Here is a 24,645-nt window from a genome sequence, read left to right as displayed (position 1 = left end):
ATGCTTGTATGTTTGTAGTTTTAGGTCCGAATGAATGACAGCCAGTGAGGACAGCAAACACGATAACGATCGAGCAGACTGAAGACCGCGAGTGTTTCTATTTTTCCACTTTGATTGCCTTTAATGATTACCAATGTTTTCTTCGTAGCCCATGAAACCATGCAAAATCATATTTACTATGGAAATAAAAACATTGTCATTATCATGACTAAAATTCTACTCTTTTGCGAGCGGAAGAGGCAAACCAGCTGCTGCCTGAAAACAAATCAAATCAAATAATTTGCACTAAAATTTATATCTGAAAAAATACCATTACGGCAAAGCAATCTGACCCATCATTTTTAATTGCGAAATAAGATATTATCCATTTTTAGCTCTATTTACAGAATTCAGCACATAAACTGGTAGAAAATGACAAAAAAAACTAGATTTCCAAATCTACCTTCTATTTGACTGAAAATTAACATAATTCTGTAATCTTACGTTTCGTTTTAAACTTTTCGTGCCCAACTTTAAACCATGCTTTATCTTTCAAAAAAATCTGTTTAGTTGAAAAGTAAGAAACACCGAAGTTTTAAATTATTCATATCTTGGAAACTCTATCCGGTTCAAATGTAACTGCGAAAGTTATGGAATAAAATTCTCAAAAAATTATGAGAAAATTGAACCTAATATTTGTGTAAATCAAACAAAATAGTATTTTCATATTTTCTTGTTTTACAATGAGAACACAAAATATTGCACTAAACAAATTTTCCTTTAAGTAAACCATATTTTCAACCAAAAAGGTTGGAGAAAAAACATTCACCTTGTTCAGCTTTTTAATAAACAAATCATAACTATAGACACCCTTGTGGATACATTGAGATGGATTGTAAGAGTAAAACTCGAAAAAGCAGATTCACAAGGTCTAGTCAAATCAATCAAAATCTTAACATATTTGGGTTCGTACTGTTTTGAGCTTTGAGCCCATCAGTGAATTCATATAAATAAGATTGATAGGAAAGATTCTTTCTGTGAACCGTGTGCGGTTATCAAGCAGTTTAATAAATATCGCGTTCACATCGATAACGGTGCTAAACTACACATTCGTTATCACTTTTGAAGTAAAAACCACCTTCAAAATGTAACAACTCAGAAGGTTTCTGTATTTTATTGTACATCCAAAGTTTCAATTGATCACATTTTCCACTCAAAGAATACAACAATTGGTGGTACCGGTGAACTTAAGTGCAAAATAAAATCCGTTGATCTCTCCTTAATATAACAACAATTCTAAGATTTAAGAGTTTTTACAAAGCACATACGAAGCTAATTAAATGTGTAATTTTCCCACCACCAAGCACCGGTTGGCTCAAGGTAATTTGTTCTTGTCTGTTTCTGGGAACTGTCATATGTTAAACAATAAAAGTTCCATTCCGACCTTCTACTTTGCCAATTTATTAAATACAGCAAGCTTAAATGCGTAAATGCCCACATGTTTGTGCTATACAAAACACCGAGCAGTGTGCATTGAACGAAACGATGCTGAACTTCTGTAATTCGTTAGAGTGCTCTTAATGTGTACATAAATCTCACAAATCACCCACATGTCTGTAATTCTTCCCGAGAAAGAATGCAAACACTGAAATGCTAATAGCTTTCAACTTTTCCCCCAAACTCCTCAATCATATGGGAGAAGATCATGATTGTCAAAAACTCTTCACGAGGCTGTCGACATCAGTTGAAGACACTTACGTGTCGAGTTTTATCACAATTTTCACACCTCGTCGCATGGTTTTGCGGATGAAATTCACGCCTGGCAAGCAACACCTCTGAAGTGTCGGTGTCTGATACAGCGAAGCGACCCTTCAATACAGGCCGGAGTCTGTATAGCCCACAGCACAGCACATTCCAGCAGTTTCCAGTCGGTGTACGCTGTTGTCGCCTGGAAAAGCGAGAGAACAAAGTTAGCGGGAAAATCGGGCTGCCGCACAAAGCAAATACTTCAATTAGCGAGTTATTAAAAAAGAGTAAACTTATATTATCCCCACGGTGAAACCAAGCGAGCGGAATATCTGCGAAGCAAATCTTGTTAACGCGTTAGAGACATCGTAAGCTTTTAAGCACGTCACCTAGGGTGACCGGAGAACTGTCGCGCCGTGGTGTCAAATATCGCAACGCACCAGAGGTGTATATTTTGCATATTCAATAAGGGTATCAAGTTCAATTGGCGGGGGATGGTTTCAAATTCCACGTTGCTTTATTGCATAATTTCGACTAATTTAGCCTACAGAAGAGATAGCGCGAACTTGAATGAAAAGCCAGTCAACCTAAGCCCACGGCAATGCCAGAATTTGCCAGGATTTGGTACGATAGAGAGAAGAGAGAATAATTGGCACATTTGGGCTTCAGCCCTGTGGAAAAGTCAAAGAAAGTACTAGTAGCAGGAGGCCAGATAAAGCTGGTACTAGAAAAAACATTTCTTTTGTGAATGAAAGGAAAAAAACCGTCTGAGTTCGGATTCACGAACAAGCTTACCGGCTTATAGGATTCAAGATCTGCTTGATTTGCTTTCGCGTATAAGGACAGCTGTACAGACGAAAGCCGGCACGGCATTAATTTGGGAAAGCAAAGAAAAAAAAGAATATATGGAAATGGTTCGCCTCGCAGACAATGTACCGCAGCCGAGACCGTGGGATTAGAGCCCGTAATTGGCTCTTTCAATGTGGAGGTTTCACTAATTTTCATCTTCGAGTTCTACCGGTTACGGCAGCCAGCGGTGAGGGTGAATGTAGTAATGAAAATAGTTCACTTATTCGCTAAATTTAGAAGGTCTACGTACTCTTTTGCTGCTGGTGTGGAATATCACCTGTATTGAAATTTACTTCGTATGGGAAAAAGGTTTTGGTCGTTTAGATAGTTTATACTAAAATCAAATTATAATTAGTTTATGTTTGAACATCATATATTAATGTTATATTTCGATTACGTTTACTAAAACTCATTGAGAAAAGTTTATCATGATTACTATTAATATTGAACATCATTTCTAATGGTGCCACAACAAATTCAGTCATGCAGGGAATATCAATCAATCATCAACATAAAGTGCAGCCGGCAAACTGATCCCACCATAAATTATATTTCAGCTGACAATGCGCTTTTGAAGAAAGCATTTAGAAACTCGATGCAGTGCATCTGCCGTTCTACAACTGTATTCTATATCAAAGCTTAGAGCGAAAACTAGCTTAACTTTCCTTGCAGTACAATGTTTGTAGGTGGGGTTCCGAAACCAGACGAAATGAAACCACTATGCGCTTTATATACATACCAACGTCTAATAATACGATGAAGAAACCGGCAGAGAAAGTGAGGTTTCAACTGAAATATTGATTTAAGGAATGGCAAAGTTTTGTAACTAATTTAATTAAGACTCTTCCAGTTAAATTTAAAAACTTCAATATTGAGAGAAATGTGCAACTGACTCGCGATAGGACCTCGATTGTCACAATAAATTCGCAGCATGTTAATTATGAACTACAGTGACCAAATTTGCTAAGGCAGATAAGAAGATAAATAAGAGCTTTACAATAGTGTGGGTAGAATACGGTAAAATATGAACGTATTCTGCATCACATATATTGCAATTTTAACTTGCTAAGAAGGTATTTACTCAAAATCCAGTAGAACCAGGAGTACAGCGAGCGAGATGGTTAGACTAAGCAAGATCTGGCAGTGAATACGCGGTGTTCAAGAAATTGAATGAATAAGCAGTAGCTGTGGGCAACCGCTCTTCCTTCAATTCTCCAATTTGAATGCTGTGTTTGGTTTATAAGAAATTAAGATTGATTAAAATGGTTACTTAATAGTGACTACGACATGAACAACAAAATAACTTAAGACAGGTCGATAATATTTAATGAACTTAAATTGGGACAAGCTTGCTAAATACTCTGTTGCAATGGTAGCATGGCTAGAATCTTATCTACACAATCGTAAAATTGCTGTAAACTTGTGTTCATCTCAATCTGCCTGTTTCAGTAACAATTTTAAGGTCACTCAAGGTAGTATATTGGGACCGTTACTACTTTCATTGTTTATTAATGATGCCACCAAACTGTTACTGCATGGCGCATGTTTTTTGACGACACTAAGATCTTTCAGCATAATGAAATATGCGGTGACTGCTGTAGCTGTAGACGCTAGATGACTCATTCCATCCGAATTAACATGCCGCAAAATATTTCTGAGTGCACACCAATCAGTTACACCAACCAGCTTCACGATTCTGAAACCTTCTGAAACCCTTTATTACTCACTAGTGCTTTCAATCTTGAAACAGCTTGTGCAGTACCTATGTGCAGGCAAAAAGCATTGAGCGTATTCAACAAACTTTGCAGCCAGCTGTTAGAGCACAGAACATTTATGAGGCTAGTGGAACGATCCTATAACGATCTTACGATCTTATTGACACCCGTTCCCAGTATCCCAAATCGAACTTTCTACTTGCTTGTTAAATCAATGCCGTAGCTCAAGGTCAACTGGAAAACGCTTACTGGATGTAAAATGTTACAAAAAATGATTGTTACTACAATTAATGAACACCGAATTTTGTATTTGGCCAGACCACGTAACACATACAGCGTCAGTGATGTCAGTGATCCTATTGTGAAGCGACTTTACGTTGCAGCATGCTCAAACGTATTGATTCAAATAGATGAGAAAATCAGTTTGGAAGACTGGTCGCTCAGTCATTTCTAACCATGCGAAAAGTAAGTATCGATTTTTCCGCGAGACTTGTTTCCTGAAACTATTATCTGTATACCAACCGAAATACGAACAACCTCAGCGGATCGCATAACCAACTCTGGTGAAAATCAAAATCGAACACTGAAATGAAAGAAGAAGCTCATGCAATCTTTGGGTGTTGGTGCGAGGTGCCTTATTGGCCTTGAGCGCTTATTTCCATGTCAGGAGCGGCTTTTGAAAGTGATTGTACATCATGGCGGAGTACCGTTTCTTTAATTTTGTGAGTTTCTGCTCGCTCACATCGAAGACTCCAGATCTCAAGACTGGTCATAGTAGGAGGTTCGCATATATGAGATCGGGCAATCAGCTAGTTCTTTATACAGCACGATCCACTTCGTCTATAAGCTGCTAGAGGAGGAGAAGGAGGAGAAGTGTCTCATTGAAGAAATTTTGTTTCTTTAAGGGGAAGTGAGTAGTCATTAACTTTTCGTCCGAAAGCCTAATTTCGGAAGCAGTTTTTGGGCCCAAAACAAGAGTTTTGTTTTTTGGAAATGTATTCACTGCATTCTCCTCGTCAATCAGAACACAGAGAATATATTTGCATTGACAGAATTTTTGTTTCAAACAAAAAAACTGCTTTTGAAATTTACAGAACTCATTTCTCCTTAAAAAATGTGAAATTGAGTTAAAGAAAAAAGTAAAAAAGGGACCCTTTCTACTTTGGTTCTTACAACATAAAAACACGAAAGTCCGAATATTTTCAATGTTCTATTATTATCTGCTATTAAATATTTCCTGCTGAGCAGCTTATAAAGATGTACATTTCAACTGATATCAAAATCTTTAATATCGACAATTAGCCATGATTTTTTAAAAATAGGTCCCGACTAATGATTTCATGGAACTCTATGACTCAAAAGGGAAATCTCAATTCTCAAACGCCAAACACAAAAACGAGTTGAAAATTTTCCGAAAAGAAACAAATATCCAAGCTTTAGGGCGAAAACTAATTTCAAAAATCAAAAATTACTAAATCTGTTTCGAAAACAGACTGTAAACCCACAACTTTTAACTTTAATCGGTTTGAAAAAATGCAACATACAATAAAAATTTAATGAAAATACTCTTTTTAGATAAATCAACATTTCTAACAATTTATTTCCCTTTTTATTTCATTACAGATAAATCGCTTTTTGCGGACTTCAAATTTATCTAAAATAAACGATCTGGAAGTGCTGTCAGGGAAGTAAGTACCTACTTTATATCTATAAAATATTTTAGTCTGACAACATCAGGGGCTGTAGTTTAAATTCAAATTACTTGATAATGCTCAAGATTCTTAATTTTTACTGCTTGCAATTCACATGAATATTTTTTTATAACTTGCTAAATCGGTAAGATAATCTATTAAGACCTTTTATATAACGATAAACTCATTTTTTTTTCGCAATAATGGATGATTTACCCCGCTCAAAATGAGCTATTTTAAATATCAACAATCATCCTTTTGGCGACGCTAGTGTATAAATTTCACTGGTAACGTTCACTGCTATTCAATTCAATACTAAGGCTGAAATTTTTTCGTAAATGGTGGAAATAGTTCACTGAATCTTGTTTGTTCACAACTTGTTTGTTCAGGGCCATCACGCACGTTTAATTTTTAGAACCGAATATCCAAACATATTCGCGCTTTCAAAACAAGTGATATGCTTTCGAAGTCAACAACCGATTCTAAATAAAAACGAACAATTTTTTTCCATTTATTTAACATTGAAAACAGAAAACCCAATCACACCTCACAAAACCACATCAGCACTTTTCACTCCATAATCCATCGGTGATACATGTCAAGCGGGGTATGAAAATATTCCGTGTTCATGTAGGTAGTAAAAGTACTTTTCCCGTCTGCCTCGTTTTTCCCCTTGCAGGACCAACAATGAGGTAACGTTTCAATTTTTCGGCGCCAAAATTGATGCAGGCCGGATACGGGATACGATGGAGCGCATGGTCGAGCAGCGCGCTCGAAGCGGCAACGCTGGCGGTCCCGGTATTGCTTTCGCCGCGTACAAACCAACCTTTCGCCAGGATGCCGGCCTAATGTTGCAGGTAAGAGATACCCATTGATTTTTATGTACCGCTCTAGGTCGATTTCCGCTTTAACGGTTTCCATAAGAGCATTTACTGGGACGACGCACGGCTTAGAATGGGTGTTATTAAATTGAATAGTGATAGTGAAATGATGCGCGTTGACTGCGACCAAAATGGAAGCGTTTGATGCTGCGAAAATCGGGGAGGAATCATTTTAGTAAATACACCTTGTTATGATTTGAACCGTTGGATATATTTTACTTAAAATAATTTTTGGTTGCTTTCATTTGAATATGACAGGTTTGCAATAAATTCTAAACTTATTTTCAAGGAAACTATTGCAAATATAAATTTCATTTTAATATTTTTTACTTATATTACGATTACCTAAAGTATGATGATGGTTACTGTACACAATGCAAAATCAGGTATATATAAAGGAATCCCCTCAGCACCTGCTACCGCCTTATTAAGGGGAATCTGAAAAAACAAATAACAATGCGCCTCCATGGATTAAGAAGTAATCTTTTTATACGATTACCTGTGGAAACTTTCCAATAAAAAAACCTTATGATCTACATTTACGAATTAAGTCTTCAAAAAGAAACCTAGTGATTGTTGTCACAATCCACAAACAAAAACAGCACATTGTTTGTAAGATAATCGTTCATAAATAATTCTCACAGGGGAAATCGAACAGAAAAGAAACAGTACCTTTGAACGAGCACCATTCAAATGAAAGAAAAGCGATAGTATTCCCTCCTCCAGGAGGCTGCCGTGTTCTTCATCTAGGAGTAGGCAAAGTGTAATTATTAATGTAAACAGAAAGATACAATCGCTTCCCCAAGCGTAGGTACAGGCAACCAGGCAGCTTAGCATTTGTAAGAGGCTTTCAGGTGAACGATTGAATGTGTCTGAGCATATTTGTTAGAGAAGCTCAATTTTTGCCAGGATTCAGGGCAAAAAGCAGAAGCAGGAGAAAGCAAACTTTGGTGCACAAAATATCTGCCTTGGTGAGTTCACAAGCTCGTATCATTTTTGTGCGAGATTTTGTGTAGGATGTGAACATCTCTAATACTTATGTCTACAAGTATGTGACGAATAGCTCTCATCAAACCCTGAATAGCATGGCAAGATTCCCACTCTAAAAGTATAACAGCTTATACTAGATCTTGACATGCTGGTGGCAGTACAAAAACGAAAGAAGCGCATCGTATGAAATTTCTCAGGATGAAGCAGACGCAGTTTCCATATACATAATGAGCAGTCCTCTGTTTATGGGATGTTGCGCGTTGTGACGCTTTCATTTTGGACGGGAGTGTATTTTAAAAATCAGTGGAAGTAAAGAGAACTCTACACTACTTTTAAGAAGTCTTTCGTGTAATTAAGAAATGTTTGTTTATATACTAGACACTCCTAAAAACGACATTTATCATAAATATTTACTTGAATGCTTTTGAACAAGCTTATTTGATGCACCTAATAGCCTCTTATTAAAATCGATGAAACTTCATTACTATTCACAACCATTGAACAAAACCATTTCACATACGCACAATGGTTCAAAACTCATTTTTTCAAAAATTTCCTTTCGTAAAAATCTAATTAAAGTAAATTGGACATACATCTTCCAAGGTAAATATTTAAGATAATTCATTTAAAGTTGCACTCCTGCGAGAGTTCACAGAAACATTCAGCATCAATCATGTTTACTGATATTCCACTCTCTAGATCACTGTGTTGAAGTCCACCCAAATCCACTTAACAGAACATTAATTTGCAATTTGCGGTTCCGCACGCTCCTTCTCTTCCCCTCTTCCGTTCTTTCTTTCCAGTCCGTGGTCGTCAATCAGCGGAGTCCCGTGCGTGAGAACACCGAATTCATCCTGTCCTGTGTGGCGCAGGGCTCATCGACGATGACTTTTCGCTGGTACAAGAACGGTTTCTTCGTGAACGTGACGAAGGCAACACGGTAAGTCACTGATAACAATGAACGCGCGCCATAAATTTTGCAGCGACCCTGCTCTTCCACCTTTCGCTTCGCATTATCCCACGCCATTAGCTAACCGCTCACCTGTGACAACCTTTTGTTCTACGTCCCTGTTTCAAGCATTTTCGCCGCCTGGTGGGTATACTTTCGGCGAAAGCCGAGGTCTAAAATATTTACTTTTTCATTGCTTTAGTCCCCCAGCTTGAACGCTTTCAGGAACGTGAATTTGTTATCTTTACACATCACACACTTTAGTGTAAGATTTCTATACCAATTTGATCGCCTAATCCCACCTTTCACAAATTTACTTGCTCTGATTCCTTTGAAATGCAAAAACATTCACTTAGCCGCATCCTTGTGCCTTTTCCCGGGCCGGGCAAGGTCCCTATGGAAGGAAGCTGAAGCCTTAATAAAAGTTATTTCAACCTGTTCTTATTTACATATCGTTTCAACGGCTCACTGCCACCGATGGGTGGTTGCTTTCATCTTGCCTTACCTCCGGATGACCTTCTGACGGGGCGAACGCCACTCCCCCCTCCCGTGTGCGCTTGTTACATGCGTCTGGATGTCACCCGTAACATCAACATCAACAAATATGTACAACAACGACGGCACATCATTAATTCAGAAATATGTGGACCCGGCTGTTGCCTCTCGACTCCAAGGATCACTACACGGCACTTTTGGGCATCACCAGAGCAAGCCGGCTTGACGAAGGCATTTACACCTGCCAGGTACGTAAGATCAGCAGCAGGGGTGAAGGTTTTGTGCTGCTAAGGAATACCATTTGTTGTTTTTTTTTCGTACATCGTTTGTAGAGGCTGTAGAGGAGACTCATGAGCTGAACTTAATAATAATTATAATGTGCATGACGAGCAGCAAAAAACTGGTTGACATTTTTGTCGCGTCTGATGATTTTTTGTAATTGCAAACTTTTGAATTTTTTGACGAGTGTGTACTAGAACCGGATGAAGTACAATTTTGAGACTTCGGAACTCCGCTTCGGGTAGACTTTGCTTACTTTGTCGTAAAAATTATACGAAATCTCATAAACAGCTTTGAATTATGGAAAAATATATCCAAAACCGGGATCAAAAGGTTGGCGTAAGAGTAAAACAACACGTGTATTTTGTATAAAGACTAAATACCAATTCTTAAATCTATGTTTATTTGTTTATTCATTTATAATCCATCTGACAATTTGTTCTAATGGATTCAATCCCGGTGTAGTGGTTAGCATTCATGCCATTCCCGCCGAGGACCCGGTCCAAGTAACAATGTTGGTTTTATTACTCACTTTTGACGGTTCTGGTTAACAAAATGCGGTCATAAATACCGTAATAAAAGTGCAATAAAACTCAAATTGTTGCTTGGGCGGGTTTGAGTCTCAACTAAGCAGAAGTCACGAATGATCCAATTTTGGTAGGAATCAAAACGGCTACTTGTTATGCATAGCTACCAATTAGCCCCCCTCCCCCTCCTCATCTTCCCGATCTTTACCCACCACTTAAAAAAAAATTCATTACCCTTCCCTACCGTCCCTCCATCAATTGTAGAACCACCGTTTCAAAAAAATATTAATAAAAGATGTGAGCAATCGATGTCGTCAGCCAGCAGTTTAACAACGAAAGTGATGAAGGTTTTTTTTGGGAATGGAGGGGAAAGAGTGGAAAAGAAGGAGGGTGGTAATAGGTAGCTACGCATAACAAGTTGTCGCTGTGACTCCTACCTTTTGTTCATTGCTGGAAAGTGCATAGGTCGAACCAAGCTATAATGTGAAATTATAACCGGATTTGAACCCACAGCACCCGCCAGGGCATGTGGCTCGCTGGTACCCGTGTACTTATGAACCACAGAGGCGCTGGACAAAACGAGTCTGCACAACCCCCCTTATTAATGTAGCACCTTCCAGCATGGGACAAAAGGTAGGAGTCACAACGACAACTTGTTTAGCGCAGCTACCTATTACCCCCCCCCCCCCCCACCTCCTCTTCCTTTCCACACTTTCCCCTCCATTCCCAAAAAAATCCTTCATTACTTTCCCTTACCGTCTCTTCAATTGGTGAACCATCGTTTCAAAAAATATTCATATATGCCTGACCGCATTTCAAGGTCATGACTAAAATCACGAGGTTTGGCCAATTTTCACAGAAAGGGGACCTTCCCCCGAAACCCCGCGCCGAGAACCGCGGCTAACAGTACCTTGTAAGTCGCAAGGGCCTGCATAGTGTCGTCGTCCCGCCAGTAAACACAAAGTTAGATTAAACTTCTCGGTCGGTGGTCTCTACAGTAGGTGGAGAAGAGACACAATTTGTGTCTAAAAATAGCCCAACCCACGTCGCTACATTAATAAGGGGGGTTGTGCAGACTCCTTTTGTTCAGCGCCTCTGTGGTTCATAGGTACACGGGTACCAGCGATCCACATGCCCTGGCGGGTGCTGTGGGTTCAAATCCGGGTAAATCTCAGATTATAGCTTGGTTCAACCCATGCACCTTCCAGCATTGGACAAAAGGTAGGAGTCACAACGACAACTTGTTAAGCGTAGCTACCTACTACCCCCCCCCCCCCACCTCCCCTTCCTTTCCACTCTTTCCCCTCCATTTCCAAAAAAAAAATCCTTTATTACTTTCCCTTACCGTCCCTTCATCAATTGTAGAACCATCGTTTCAAAAATTATTAACGAAAGGGGCTTGCTTGATTTTTCGTCTCCAAGCGAGCGTTTCGAGACCAAGCAGTTGACATCTATCTGGATACGCCGGAACATTGCAGGGATAACTCAACGGAAGATTCCTGAGAGCGAGCCGTATGAATCTTTTTTGGACTCGGCTCGATCCTTAAGTGCCACTTTACGTCGCTCGGTGTCCATATAATTGAAGCGCTTTAAGGATCGGCTTAACAAGAGAACAGTATAATGCTTTTGCAATGCGGACCCGTAAAGTCCTTGGCAATTTTAGAGATGAAGCCAAGTTGTCGGTTTGCCTAGGAGATGATCGACCTGTAGTGCGCATGGAAAGTAAGCTTAGGATCCAGAAGAATACCAAGGTCTGTTACATGGTTCACTCGATTCAGAATAGTACCGTCGATATGGTAATCAAACATAATCGGATCTGAAGAACATGACGTTGCATTTTGCGATACTGGTCAATAATGAGTTTGTTCAGCTGACAGTAATTGACGAACACGTTAAGCAACATTTGCAAATGGATGCAGTTTTCGATAGAGCACACCACTTCGTAGATTTTCAAATCATCGGCGTAAATAAGTTTACAACCATAACCAAGCGAGAATGCAACATCGTTGAAGAAAATGAAGAACAGAAGTGGTCCTAAATTGCTCCCTTGCGAAACGCCAGAGATATTAACAAAAGGTGAATAGATGCTTAGGCCGTGTTTGACATGAAGCGTTCTTTCAGTCAGATAGGATGAAACCCACAACACCAATCTGCTCGAGGATCCCACTCGCAACAATTTACGGAGTAACACTTTGTGGTCAATTTTGTCAAAAGCCCCGTTCTGATCCGTATAGATGACATCTACTTGCGCTCTGCCTTTCATAGCCGTCGAACAAGTGATAACGAAGTCTAACAAGTTTGTAGTTACGGATCTGCCGGGATTGAAACCATGTTGAACTGAGAAGATATAAGACTTCGTGGCTTGTAGAATTCGATCGCTGACGATAATCTCGAACTGCTTCGAAGCGGCGGAAAGGCATGTAATCTCACGGTAATTCCTGACGTCACGACGACCACTACTTTTATACACGGGAAACATGTATGGCAGCTTCCAGCTCGCAGGAAACTCTCCCCGGTCAAATGATCGGTTGAAAATGGCGGCTAACGGCTCAGCAAAAGAGCTAGCACAGCGACAAAACACTACAGCCGGGATTCCATCCGGTCCAGGAACGTACGAGCTTTTTAACTTTTTTAAGGAAGCGACAATTACAAACATATCCAGGTCTACAGAATCCAGTGAAACATTAGACGCGGCAAGTTCGGCGTCTGCATCGGACGATTGTTCGGCTTCAGAGTCAGAAGCAAAATTCACTCGTAGATTCTCTGGCATCGTAAACCATGTTGAATGGGATTGACTGATTTTTCCTTTTCGTCTTCACAAAACTCCAAAAGAATTTTGGATTCCGACGCAAACCAAACTGCACCCTTAGAACGTACGACTTCCAAAGTGCAGCATTTAACTTTCTGTAGTTGTCTCTCGCACTCTTGAAATTGTTCTTTACCATTATTGATTTATTAGTCCTCAAACGATGCAGCCAACGATTGCGGTCCCTTTTCGCTTTACGAAGAAAAGGAGCACTCCATGGAGGTGAAATTGGTTTTCTTTTCACTGGAACGTTTGAGTTTAACCATTGACGGATAACATCGCAGAGCAGGGAGGCCCTACCATGAACATCCACGCAATTGTGGATACAGTTCCAATCTACAGCTGACAGGTACGCAGAAAGAGTGTCGAAATCGATTTTCCGGCAATTTAGTTCTCTCCTGCGTTCAACTGTCGTTGGTAGCGACCCCAAAACTTCGCCACAAACATTAATGAGAATATCCAGTGGAGGATGATGAAAACAGGTATGTAGTAGGGGATCCTCGGAAGTGGTAACCACAATACGGCTGGCCACAGACACAAAAACTTAGCTAGAGAGCGGCCGTTGTTATTCAGTTGTAGATTTACTTGATTCATTGTCAAGAAGTCCATGCCATCGATCAGCGCTATATTCGCTGGAGTTGAATACGACAAGGTTAGGACAATTAGGAAGAGTACCGCTCTCGTCTTTGCGCCATGCAAGGCAGGATTGATTGTAATCGCCGCACACAAGGACAGTGTCACCTTGAGAGGCCCTGTTGCAGAGTTCACGGACGGTGATAATGTGCTCTTCTATTAAATCAACTGATCGGCTTTTATCGGGAGGAATGTAAATATTGCACATTGGGAAACGATGACCCCGTATCGTAACAGACACACACCTGTTCCAGCCTATTGCCGTTACATGTGTTAATGCGGGAACAACGATGCCGCCCGGCAACAGCAATTAACACACCACCAAAACTAGGCTTGTCGCTGTTAACACTGGATCAGTCGCAACGGAAAACATTGAATGAATAAATGCAGCGTCCGTAGGTCGAACTTCCGCTGGAAAATTTAAAATTGTTTCACTAAGAAACGTAAGTTCCGAAGTTGTCTGCCCAAATGGGTGTATGTATTCAATTTGTGAATTCTCCAACCTCTGGCAGCCACCTTACCATAATAACTCAGAATAATGGACGCAAAAAATTACATTAAGAATTGTTGGTAATAGAATATATTTAATTTGAACTTTTAATTAGTTATAGTTAGTTATTGTTAGCATAGAGTCCATCCAAAATTTAATAATGCTTTAAAACAGTTAATTCAATAATTTGTGAAACTCTCATCTGCAAGCGATAGTTTTACCCTGTTTTACACGATACTGCCTATATGTACAATCCAAACGAAGTTATTCACCAACCGGCCGCCCTATCGTATCGGCCTCGGGGAAACTTTTTCGGTCATGGTGAAAATGATTACGGAAGAGAATGGCTCGGAACTTCTTCACACAATATCCGTTTCACTTTCAAAACTTCGAAACCACTTCCCAAGGAACTGATCCTCTATTTTTGCACAGGCCGTGAATCATTCCAACGCAACCGACGGGTGCCGGCAACGCAGCTACCCACCCGTCGTTAAATATTACCCAATTAGAGTAATATGCTTAATTAAACTTAAACCGAAGCGCGGCACTTTCCGTACCGGCATGCAAAGAAACTGCCCCGAGCAATAATGCCGGGAAGCTCTCGGTGGTGGTTGCGGTTGGTGTACCCTTCCGCTGGCTGCTATAGGTAGCTGCCGAGCTTGGTCTCTTTACGCCGCCGTGTCGGTCCTCTGTCAGGCAGGCAGGCAGGCTTGCATGCTCGTGGCTCATGATCCGCCGCCGATTGACGACGTCGGCGTCGCTCAGTTAGTTCGCGAATAACATAGAAACTGAGACGGGGATGAAAATTAAAACTATTTTCGTAATTTTCTTCATTTTCACAATATTGTGTGACCCGACGCGGCAGGTGCACCACCGCCGTCGTCAGATGGTGCAGCCTTCCGTAGCGGTCGATGATTTTTTATTCTATTGAAACTCGGATCGGATAGAAACGAGCCAGATATGGCACGGTATTTGCAGATTTACCACATAGCTAAACACCTAGCAGAAGTTGAATGCATTGGAATGTTTGCTTCAGATTTTAATGGTAGAGGAAGTTACTAAATTACTTTCGATATTCAGAAGAACGTGCTGCTGACTTAGCTATTTCTGTGTTTTGTGAATTTATGGAGCCCACGGTTGCATTGTTTTTAGGAACAGCACTGCCACTAGGTATCCATAAACTATCATTTTCACTAGAAGTTACGCAAATAAGCAATTTAAAGCATAGTTTTTGGGTTATAAACGGCTTTAAGTACAGTTACGGGGCTACTAAACGACCCTACTGACTAGAGCATCGTCCCAGCCGAGATTCGAACATACGACGACTAGTTCGTTAGACCAACATCGCAAACAATTTAAATTACACAAGAAAAATCAATCTACATTGCCATTGGCATGTCCAGGTTGGGACGTGTGCCTCACCTTCTCTGTAAAACTAAATGTAAAACAAAACAATTTCTGTAATCCACAAATGCGCAGTTTTCAATTTAATATGCCACTATTTTTTCGGTATGTAAATTAATTCCGTATAAATAGTTTTAAGTCGAATTTCATGTATAGTTACAAAATAAATTTGAAGTTCAGCTTCAAGCCTAATTCAAACTCAATTTCAACACCAATTTCAAGTCCAAATTTAAGCTTAGTTTCAAGTCCAATTCTAAATATAGTTTCAAGTGAAATTTAAATCCACTTTACATCCAATTTTAATTCCTACTTTATGTTCAATTTTAAGTTCAATTTCATGTACATTGTCAAATACATGTGGGTAAGATACAAGCACAAAAAGAAGAAACACTAAACTTGCCGGAGCAACGTCCGGAAACAGACTACCTGTTTCTATCGCACTGACTGAATTAATGACAGTCTATCTTCTCGACACAAATCGCAATCATACAAAAAATGACTGAAGTTTAATTTTAGATACAAAAAATAATATCGTCTCCTAGACGAGTGTGTGAAATGATAGAATTAGAAACATAAGAACAAAATTGGATATTAGGCTACCTAATATAAGAGTGTGGCGGTATGTTTAGAGCAATCAAACAATCGGCCGGGAATCGAAAGCGCGTGAGTATGAGACCCACCTGCCATTGAACAACCGAATATATTTTTGGCCCATATACTGAAAATTTTTCAGTTCTAATTTTATCAATCTTCGCAACAGACACTTTCTCACTTTCAAAACGAAATTCTTTTCTTGTTGGTCAATATCTAATATTTTAATGATAAAATTTTCATGATAATATTTTTGGTTGTTCCTCAGCTATGGCTGAAAAACTCGCTTTTCCTGAATATATACCACATTAGAAAAACCATAACAAGAACCAAACAAAGTAGTGCAAACGGTTCCTTATGAAATTGTTGGTAAATTTTCCTAACATATTCACAGATGGACTTGTGATGGAACTACAGGTAGTCGGTCTTCTGTGGCTCTCTGCAACAAAGCAAAAAAGGAAAAATGAGACAGAAAAAAATACAAAGGAACACGTTACAAAAACTAGATAAACGGGATAAAAACAGAAAAAACGCGAGATAAAAAGAATAAAAACTGGTGTGAAAGAAAGACAACCGTAAACAAAACGTAACACGACGGGAGAGAACGCTGGTCATAAAAATATAAAAATAAGCGGACGAAAATAGAAGTGAAAGAGGAAATACGAAGAGAATGAACAGAAAAAATATGAAGAACGAAGAGAAGAAGAAGAAAAAAGAGAAAAAATTAAAAAACATATAAAAGTCGAAAAAGAGAAAGAAAATGAAAATGAACTGGACAGAGAAAGAGAAAGAGATAAAAATGAATAAAAACGGGATGTAAAAAGAAAAAAAGAAAACGAGAAGAGAAAAATGACGAACAGAAATGGCGATAGAGCGGGACAAAAATAAAAAAAAGTATGTAGATCTGTGTCTAGGAGAACGAACAAGAGGTTCAGCAGTTTGTTACGTAAATTTATAATTTACTGTACTGTAATAAATTCCATAAAACATTTATATACATTTTTTAAATGAAGTGAGGTTTAAATATCCTAAATGTCTGTACTCTGCATATCATTTTTATCAGTTTCTTAGAGTTTGCAGTTCCACTAAGAGTTAAACCAACAGACCACAATTACATATCTTCTAATGATGTGCGACGATTTTGCATTTTGACAATTTTTGTATGACTTGTAGCACAGTCAATTTTAAGTAACTGGCTTGAAACTGATATACAGTTTGTCTCCAACAGTTAGCTTACTCAAGGAAATCACTTACAACTACGATTTAATAACTATTCAGGGTTATCATTTACAACACTGATTTGTATTCATCAATTTCCACGAAATTGTTGATAGCACCACTCATTGTGACAGATTTATTAGAAGTATAATTGTTTTACAACTAACATGTGAACAAACAGTTAAAATATTAATAGGACACCACACGAAGCGTTGCTTTTGGGTGGTGGTTTGGTATGCTAGATGGTAGTAAAATCAAAATTTCTCACTTATCTATGTTTACCTTCCTAAAAAACAATCACTAATAGCATTTTATTTGTGGTACAGTTACTCTGTTATGCTTAATTTTCATAACTTCTGCCTAATTTTGATAAAACACAAACTTTACCTACACCTCTTCATAGCATCTTACTACCATTTTTCCGTGAGCCTAGGAAAATGATTTTGATACCGTACAAGAGTAGCTATTCATTGGTTCAGGTGTCAAACGTTATATTGCGATTAGCGATAAACTCTAAAGAAACTGAAATGCATGAGAGAGTACTGTTGCTGCGCTGAGTAAATTTATTGCCACGCAAAATTGGGCTGTTTCCAATATGTAACGCATATTACAAAGTAACGATATCTGTTGTATTCAAAGGGGAATCATTGATAGTTTCACGCATACTCTCTCGCACCAAAAATAGTCCGCAACACCTTTCGTTCAAACACGGCAATTACACGTATGTCTTCCGTAAGCAAAGTTGCTGTCTCAAGTCCGTAGATAGTCTTCTACCTGGTCTATTTTGCGTTTTGTCAGCTTTGTGCGGCGGCGAATGCTCCATGATCAAACCTCCTTGCGGAGGGAAAAGTAGGCTTGATTTCCAGCTTGAATGCGTCATTGTATCTCCTTACTCGTATTATTGTCGACGGTGACCAGAGACCCTAATATAAGAATTCATCAACCACTTTCAGTTCATTTCCGTCAATAGTCACTGTCCGTGAGATGCAAACGTTACTTTCTCTGAAGCTACTTCCTACCATATATTTGGTTTTTGACGTATTGATTTGTAAGCCTATCTTCTTAGCTTTCTATTTTAGCCTGGTGTAGATTTAGAACCGATTGCCCTCTTTGTAGATGGAACAGACTACACCTTCCATCCACTCCTCCGGTAGTTTCTTCTCCTCCCAAGTCCTTGAAAATATCCAGAGAAGTGGTTTTCCTGAATGTTTACCTTATAATCAATTCATTTCATGAACCAAACGAACTGGTTGGAAGGTCTCATATGCCCTATTTACAAAAACAGTCACCGACTCGAATGCAGCAATTATTGGGGCATTGCCCTCCTCAATTCTGAATATAAAATGCTCTCCCGCATTTTGTTTCATAGACTGAGGCCGTTACAGGAAATCTTTGTTGTCGAATACCATTGAGGTTTTCGATAAGGACGCTCCACAGCGGACCAAATATTACCCTTGCTACAAATTCTCGATACATTCTGAGAATGTGAACTTGCCGACTTGTAGACACCATTTGTTTGTAGACTTCAAGGTGGCGTATGATTCAGTTAAAGGAAATGAGCTATGGCGGATTATGCTTGTATTATGGTTTTTCGACAAAACTGACTGATACTTGCTACCCTTGATGGATCAAAATCAAGCTTTAGAATAGCGGGCAAGACATCGGACACGTTTGTGATGGTTGATATTTTGAAGCAAGGTGACGGGCTATGGAATTTGCTATTCAACATTGCATTGGAAAGTGGTATCTGAAGGGTAGACGTGCAGAGAAGCGGTACTATTATTACGAAATCTCACATGCTCGTAAGGTTTGCTCTGCCAAAACGAAGTATATGATGGCTGGTAGAGAGCGTTGTAGCCCTTCGGGTGTTGGAGCTGCAGTGGTGATGATTTTGAAGTGGTTGACGAATTTGTTTACCTTGGCTACGTTAGTGACATGTGACAACGATGTGAGCCGTGAAGTAAAAAGGCAAATAGCGGCTGCCAATAGGGCCTTCTACGGATAGTGTAACCTGCTGAGGTCCCGTAGACTGCAACTCCGTACGAAACTCGCGCTCTACAAGATGCTAATTCTCCAGGTGGTACTCGACAAACGTTGAAAGAGAACGACCCACGAGTTCTTGATGTTTTTTAACGTAAGATCTTGCGATCAATTCTTAGGGATATATTAGAAGAAGGAATGTGGCGCAGGCGCATGAACCATGATATTTACCAAGCATACAAAGATGCGGATATTCTGAAACGAATAAAACACGGCAGGCTATAGTGGGCTGGACATGTAGCAAGTAGCCGGATGAAAGACAAGCGAAAACTATATTCAGCAAAGAACCTGACAGAGACCGTCGACTTCGTGGCAGGCCCCACACCCGTTGCGTGAACAGGATGCTAGAACAGCGGGTGTTAGGGGTGACTAGAAAGAAGCAGCCCAAGACCGAGAAGTGTGGAAACGTCTCCCAAATTCGGCCCAATTTTTTTTAGTTTGATTATAATCATTTTACCAGTTTGGCACGAATGACCCAGTTCTGCGGGGTTGGGATTTGAACCCAGGTCCTTGGTCCAAATTCAATAAGTGAATTGTCGCCGAAAAACTAAAATAAATATGGACAGAAAAAGACGAAGAACGGAAAAGAAAAGAAGAAAAACGAGAAAAAATTAGGAAAATCCATAGAGATAATAGAGAAAATGAGAAAGAAAATAAGTAAGAACTAGACAGAAGAGGAAAAAACGAGACAAAAAAAGAGAAAACTCAAGGTAGAAAGGGGAAAAGGAAAAGGAGAAAAAGCGGAAAATGAAAAACGGAGAAACGAAATCAGCAAAAGAGAAGAACCTGAACTGAAATAAAGAAATTGAAAAACGAATACAATAGGAATTAAATGGAGAAGAAAAATCGGACTGACAGAAAAGTGGAAGAGCAGGACATAATAAGAGGAAGAACGAACAATACGAAAACGTAAAAAAGTAAATAAAAGACGGAAACTGGGACAGAAAATGTCAAAATTGAGACAGGAAAAGAATAAGCTGTGTCTGAAAATAAGGAAAACGTAACAATAGAAAATCAGGACTCAGTAAAACGACGAAAATGGAACAGAAAAAGAAAACAAAAAACGTGAATAAATTCATTAAAGAAAAAGGTAAAACGAAAGAAAAGAAGTCGAAGAACGGGAGATAAAAGAAAACTCGGAGAGGAATAAAAGGCTAGCAAAAACAGAAAACATGACAGAAAAGACGGAAATACTGGGTATTAAAAAAAGGAAAAGGAAATGGAAAAACGGAATCTACGAGAAGCTAAGGCGATAAAAAGAAAAAGACGTAGATTGAAAATATGAAATAAGGTGTCAAAGAGAATAGAAAAGACGGAAAGCGGGAAAACGAGTGAAAACATTAAGAAACAGGACTTAAATTAAAGCTAAAAATGGGACAAGAAACGAGGAAAATGGAAACACGAAACACGGGACAGAGGAGTACAAGAGAAAGAGAGGATAAACGAAAGAAAAATGAGCGCAAAAACAAAAAAATGGTTAAGAAAAGAAGAAAACCTATAAGGCTAATTTATATGACCGATGCTTACTTACTAACCGTCGTTTCGTATGATAATTTAGCATCGTTGGCTTTCGTGCCTCGTAGGTTACAAAAATAATCATTTTTGCGATAGCGATTGTTATTTAAGGCCATTTTAAATTCCCTTGGTCATTTCGGTGTAATTTCCATTAAATAATTATGGAATATCAAAAGCTTGACAGTTTTTGTACGCTTCTCCTATGGAGCGGTAAAGATATCTGAGTATACATATGTGTAATGATCGAAGGATGCTAAAATGTATCGTTACAACCATAGTTTTTGAAATGCCAAATAGTCCTAATTGTGCTTTCAACTGAACTTTCAAGTCCAATTTCTATGTCATATCTGTTTCCAAGTTTCGGTCCAATTTCAAATCCAATCTATACCTATAAAAAGGATTTCTGTCTGTCTGTCTGTCTGTCTGTCCGTATGTCCCTTATAGAATCGAAAACTACTGAACCAATCGGCGTGAAAATTTGCATAAAGAGGTTTTTGGGGCCAGGAAAGGTTTTAGTGATGGTTAGAAACCCTTCCTCCACTAAGAGGGGGGGCTCCCATACAAATGAAACACAAGTTTCTGCATAACTCGAGAACTAATCAAGCAAATAGAACAAAATTTGGCATGTGGGTGTTTTATTCTATAGTAATTTATTCTATGGTAAATTGAGACCCATCCCCTCTTTATAAGGGGAATTATAACTCCTCTCCCCTTTAAGAGGGGGGGGGGCCTTCATACAAATTTCCCCATAATTCGAGAACTAGTCAAGCAAATGGAACCAAATTTTGCATGTGAAGGTTTTCGAGGGCAAGAAAATTTTCTATGGTGAATTAGGACCCCTCCCCACTTTAAGAGGACGGGCTCCTGTACAAATGAAATACAAATTTCCTCATAACTCGAGAACTAATCAAGCAAATGGAACCAAATTTGGCATGTGTGTGTTTTTGGAGACAAAATTTTTTTCTATGATGAATTGGAACCCCTCCCTTCTTTAGGAGGGGGGGCTCCTATACAAACGAAATACAAATGTCCTCATAACTCGAGAACTAATCAAGCAAATGGAACCAAATTTGGCATGTAGGTGTTTTTGGAGGCCAGAATATTTTCTATGATGAATTTGGAGCTCTCCCCACTTTAGGAGGGGGGGCTCCTATACAAATGAAATACAAATTTCCTCATAACTCGAGAACTAATCAAGCAAATAGAACCAAATTTGGCATGTGGAGGTTTTTGGAGAAAAAAATATTTTCTATGGTGAATTAGGATTCCTCCCCACTTTAAGAGGGTGGGATTCTACACAAATGAAATACAAATTTCCTCATAATTCGAGAACTAATCAAGCAAATGGAACCATATTTGGCATGCGGGTGTTTTTGGAGGCAACCATTTTTTCCATGATGAATTAGGACTTCTTACCTTTTTACGAGGGGGGGGCTCCCATACAAACGAAATATAAATTTCCTCATAACTCTAGAACTAATCAAGCAAATGTAACCAAATTTAGCATGTGGGTGTTTTTGTAGGCAAGAAGACCCATCTCCCCTTTAAGAGGGTGGGCTTCCATACAAATGAAATGCAAATTTCCTCTTATCTCGAGAACTAATCAAGCAAATGGAACCAAATTTGGCATGTGGTAGTTTTAGATGGCAGAATTTTTTTCTGTGGTGTATTACGATCCCTTCCCCTTTTAAGAGGGGGGGCTCCCATACAAATAAAAAACAAATTTTCTTATAATTTGAGTACCAATCAAGCCAATGGAACCAAATTTAGCATGTAGGAGATTTTTGAGTCTTGAATTTATTTTATGATGGTTAGACCTCTCACCCCTGTGGTTGGGGGATATGGACTCTCATACAAATAAAACAGAAATTTTTGCGAAACTCAAAAACTAATCGAACTTGAGAAATTCGAGACTCTTCGAGATAAACCATTAATCAATAACAAGACCACAAAAACTATCTATAGTAACACTAGATCATTCAGGACGAGACGGCCGCGAGTGTTGTCGGCGACCCGCCGTCGGAAGCGCCGCCCACTGTGGGGAGGCAACTCCCCGCAGAAATCACTACTGTCTAGGTTTATTTATTTTCCTAGGTCTACGGAGGTTCCTGGAACGAGCGACAGCGAGTAAGGAGAGGATCGCGAAATGGTACTTTCCACAAAAAAGTTTTCCGTGAAATGGTACATTCCGCTTAAGGTTTTTCGCAAAATGATATTCGGCGTAATGTTGTACAATCATGGCGAATATTACTATCCGCTTTCTGGCTATGCAATAAGGGGTCAGGGGAGTTGTTTTCTACTTTACTGTGAGGAAAAATTGCAAATTTGTGTATTAAACTACCCATTCCAGGTAACTAATAAGCCTTAACGTAAGCAGCAAATCAGCGTATCTGGCATTTTATACTGCACGTTATTGTATGTTAGCTTTTTGACTGCATAGGTGTTGTAAATTGGCATCCAAAATTGTATTCAAATTCTTCGTGTCGGTAATTAGCTGTAAATTATCATTGTCAGCACTATAAGAAGGTTATCAGTAAAGTAGCTGTATATTTTTCCAAAATAGCATTTGAGTAGCATTTAAGGCGACTTAAATGCTTATTGGCCTATATTTGAATAGCATTGGTGATGCTTATTGGTTACCTGGGATGCTTTCATAGTTACGTAACTGCCAAAATGAATCATCTAAGGTTGAACTCCTCAGAAACTTGCAAAACTCGAGATTGTGACAAAGGTCATCCGAGATTCACGATTTATGTACAACACAGGTTGATTTGTGGCAATACGAAGTTTGTCGGGTCAGCTAGTTTAATATAAAGTATTGCTTTAAGCCCAAATTAGTCAAAATTCTAATTTTATGTACTATGTATTTAATGTGTGACATTATCAATAAATCAAGTCCGATTCCAACTCTGATCTCTAGTGCAGTTCCAAGTTTAATTTCTAGACCAATTTCAACTTTGATTTTAAATCCAATTGCACCACTAATCCGTCAATTGTTTTTAACCTGATTGGTCGGTATTTTTATCATAATTATTGGTAGATTCACCATTCTACGATTACTCTACTTTTTCGGGCCAAAACCTGCTTCTCAAAAGTCCGGCAACCTTTTGGTTATATCTGGGCACGCTAGTGCACTTTGCAGCATCGCACAAAGGTGTGTATTCAAAAATCAAATTTAATTAGTAAATTACACATGTATGATAAAATTTTTGTTGTCATTATTCTTGTAATATTAGATCTTATTAAACGTAATGCAGTCATTCCAGTCCTAGGAGGAAAAAACTAGCACGTGCGTGTAGTTAAAATAAGAGAAATCGCCTTGTTGCAAGAATAAAATTAAAGTAGTTCATCGTAAACAACAATAGTTTTGTCAGTCGTTCAGTTCAGTATAGTTCGAATTCAAATCCTAACCCTCTGGCGCCCAAGTTTTTTAAACATTTAGTTATGATTTTTCCAACTTTCGCACGAAAGCTCATTAAAAAATAAAATCTACCCTACCCTATATAATGAGTTGAGCTTATTAAAGAGTTGCTTAACCGACGGGTCATTCATCAACTAATCAAAAATCAATTTTGGTATGTCGATTGTTTTCTCACTCACTATACCATAAGTTGATAAATTTTAAAAATTAAGACAAAATCAATCAAATAAATTAATAAATTTAATTGAAAGAATTGCATTCCATCAGGACAACGCCACATCACTCGGCTTAGTCGTGAAGTTATAATACATCTACCTTATAATTCATCTAACAAATAATAAAAAAGCAGTTTTCCCAACTGCACTAAAAATGCATAAACATGTGTTTTAAAAGTTTTGTAAGAGTGATACGTGTCGTGTCTCATCT

At 38.8% G+C, this 24,645-nt stretch overlaps 1 protein-coding gene across 1 annotated transcript in view; it reads left to right on the top strand.

Annotated features, from left to right (window-relative positions):
* Window positions 1-4,745: 4,745 nt before the first annotated feature.
* Window positions 4,746-24,645, top strand: part of LOC128740448 (uncharacterized) — a 148,213-nt gene continuing 128,313 nt past the window's right edge. Inside the window, exons 1-5 of the mRNA XM_053835989.1 lie at window positions 4,746-4,754; window positions 5,913-5,977; window positions 6,660-6,837; window positions 8,655-8,791; window positions 9,438-9,543. Coding sequence (XP_053691964.1) covers window positions 4,746-4,754; window positions 5,913-5,977; window positions 6,660-6,837; window positions 8,655-8,791; window positions 9,438-9,543 — 495 coding nt within the window. The remainder of the gene's footprint in view (window positions 4,755-5,912; window positions 5,978-6,659; window positions 6,838-8,654; window positions 8,792-9,437; window positions 9,544-24,645) is intronic.

Source organism: Sabethes cyaneus, chromosome 3 (assembly GCF_943734655.1).
Source record: "Sabethes cyaneus chromosome 3, idSabCyanKW18_F2, whole genome shotgun sequence".
In the NCBI taxonomy this organism is placed as follows: domain Eukaryota; kingdom Metazoa; phylum Arthropoda; class Insecta; order Diptera; family Culicidae; genus Sabethes; species Sabethes cyaneus.
Note: the sequence above shows the minus strand (reverse complement) of the source record. Positions and strands in the feature narration are given on the sequence as shown.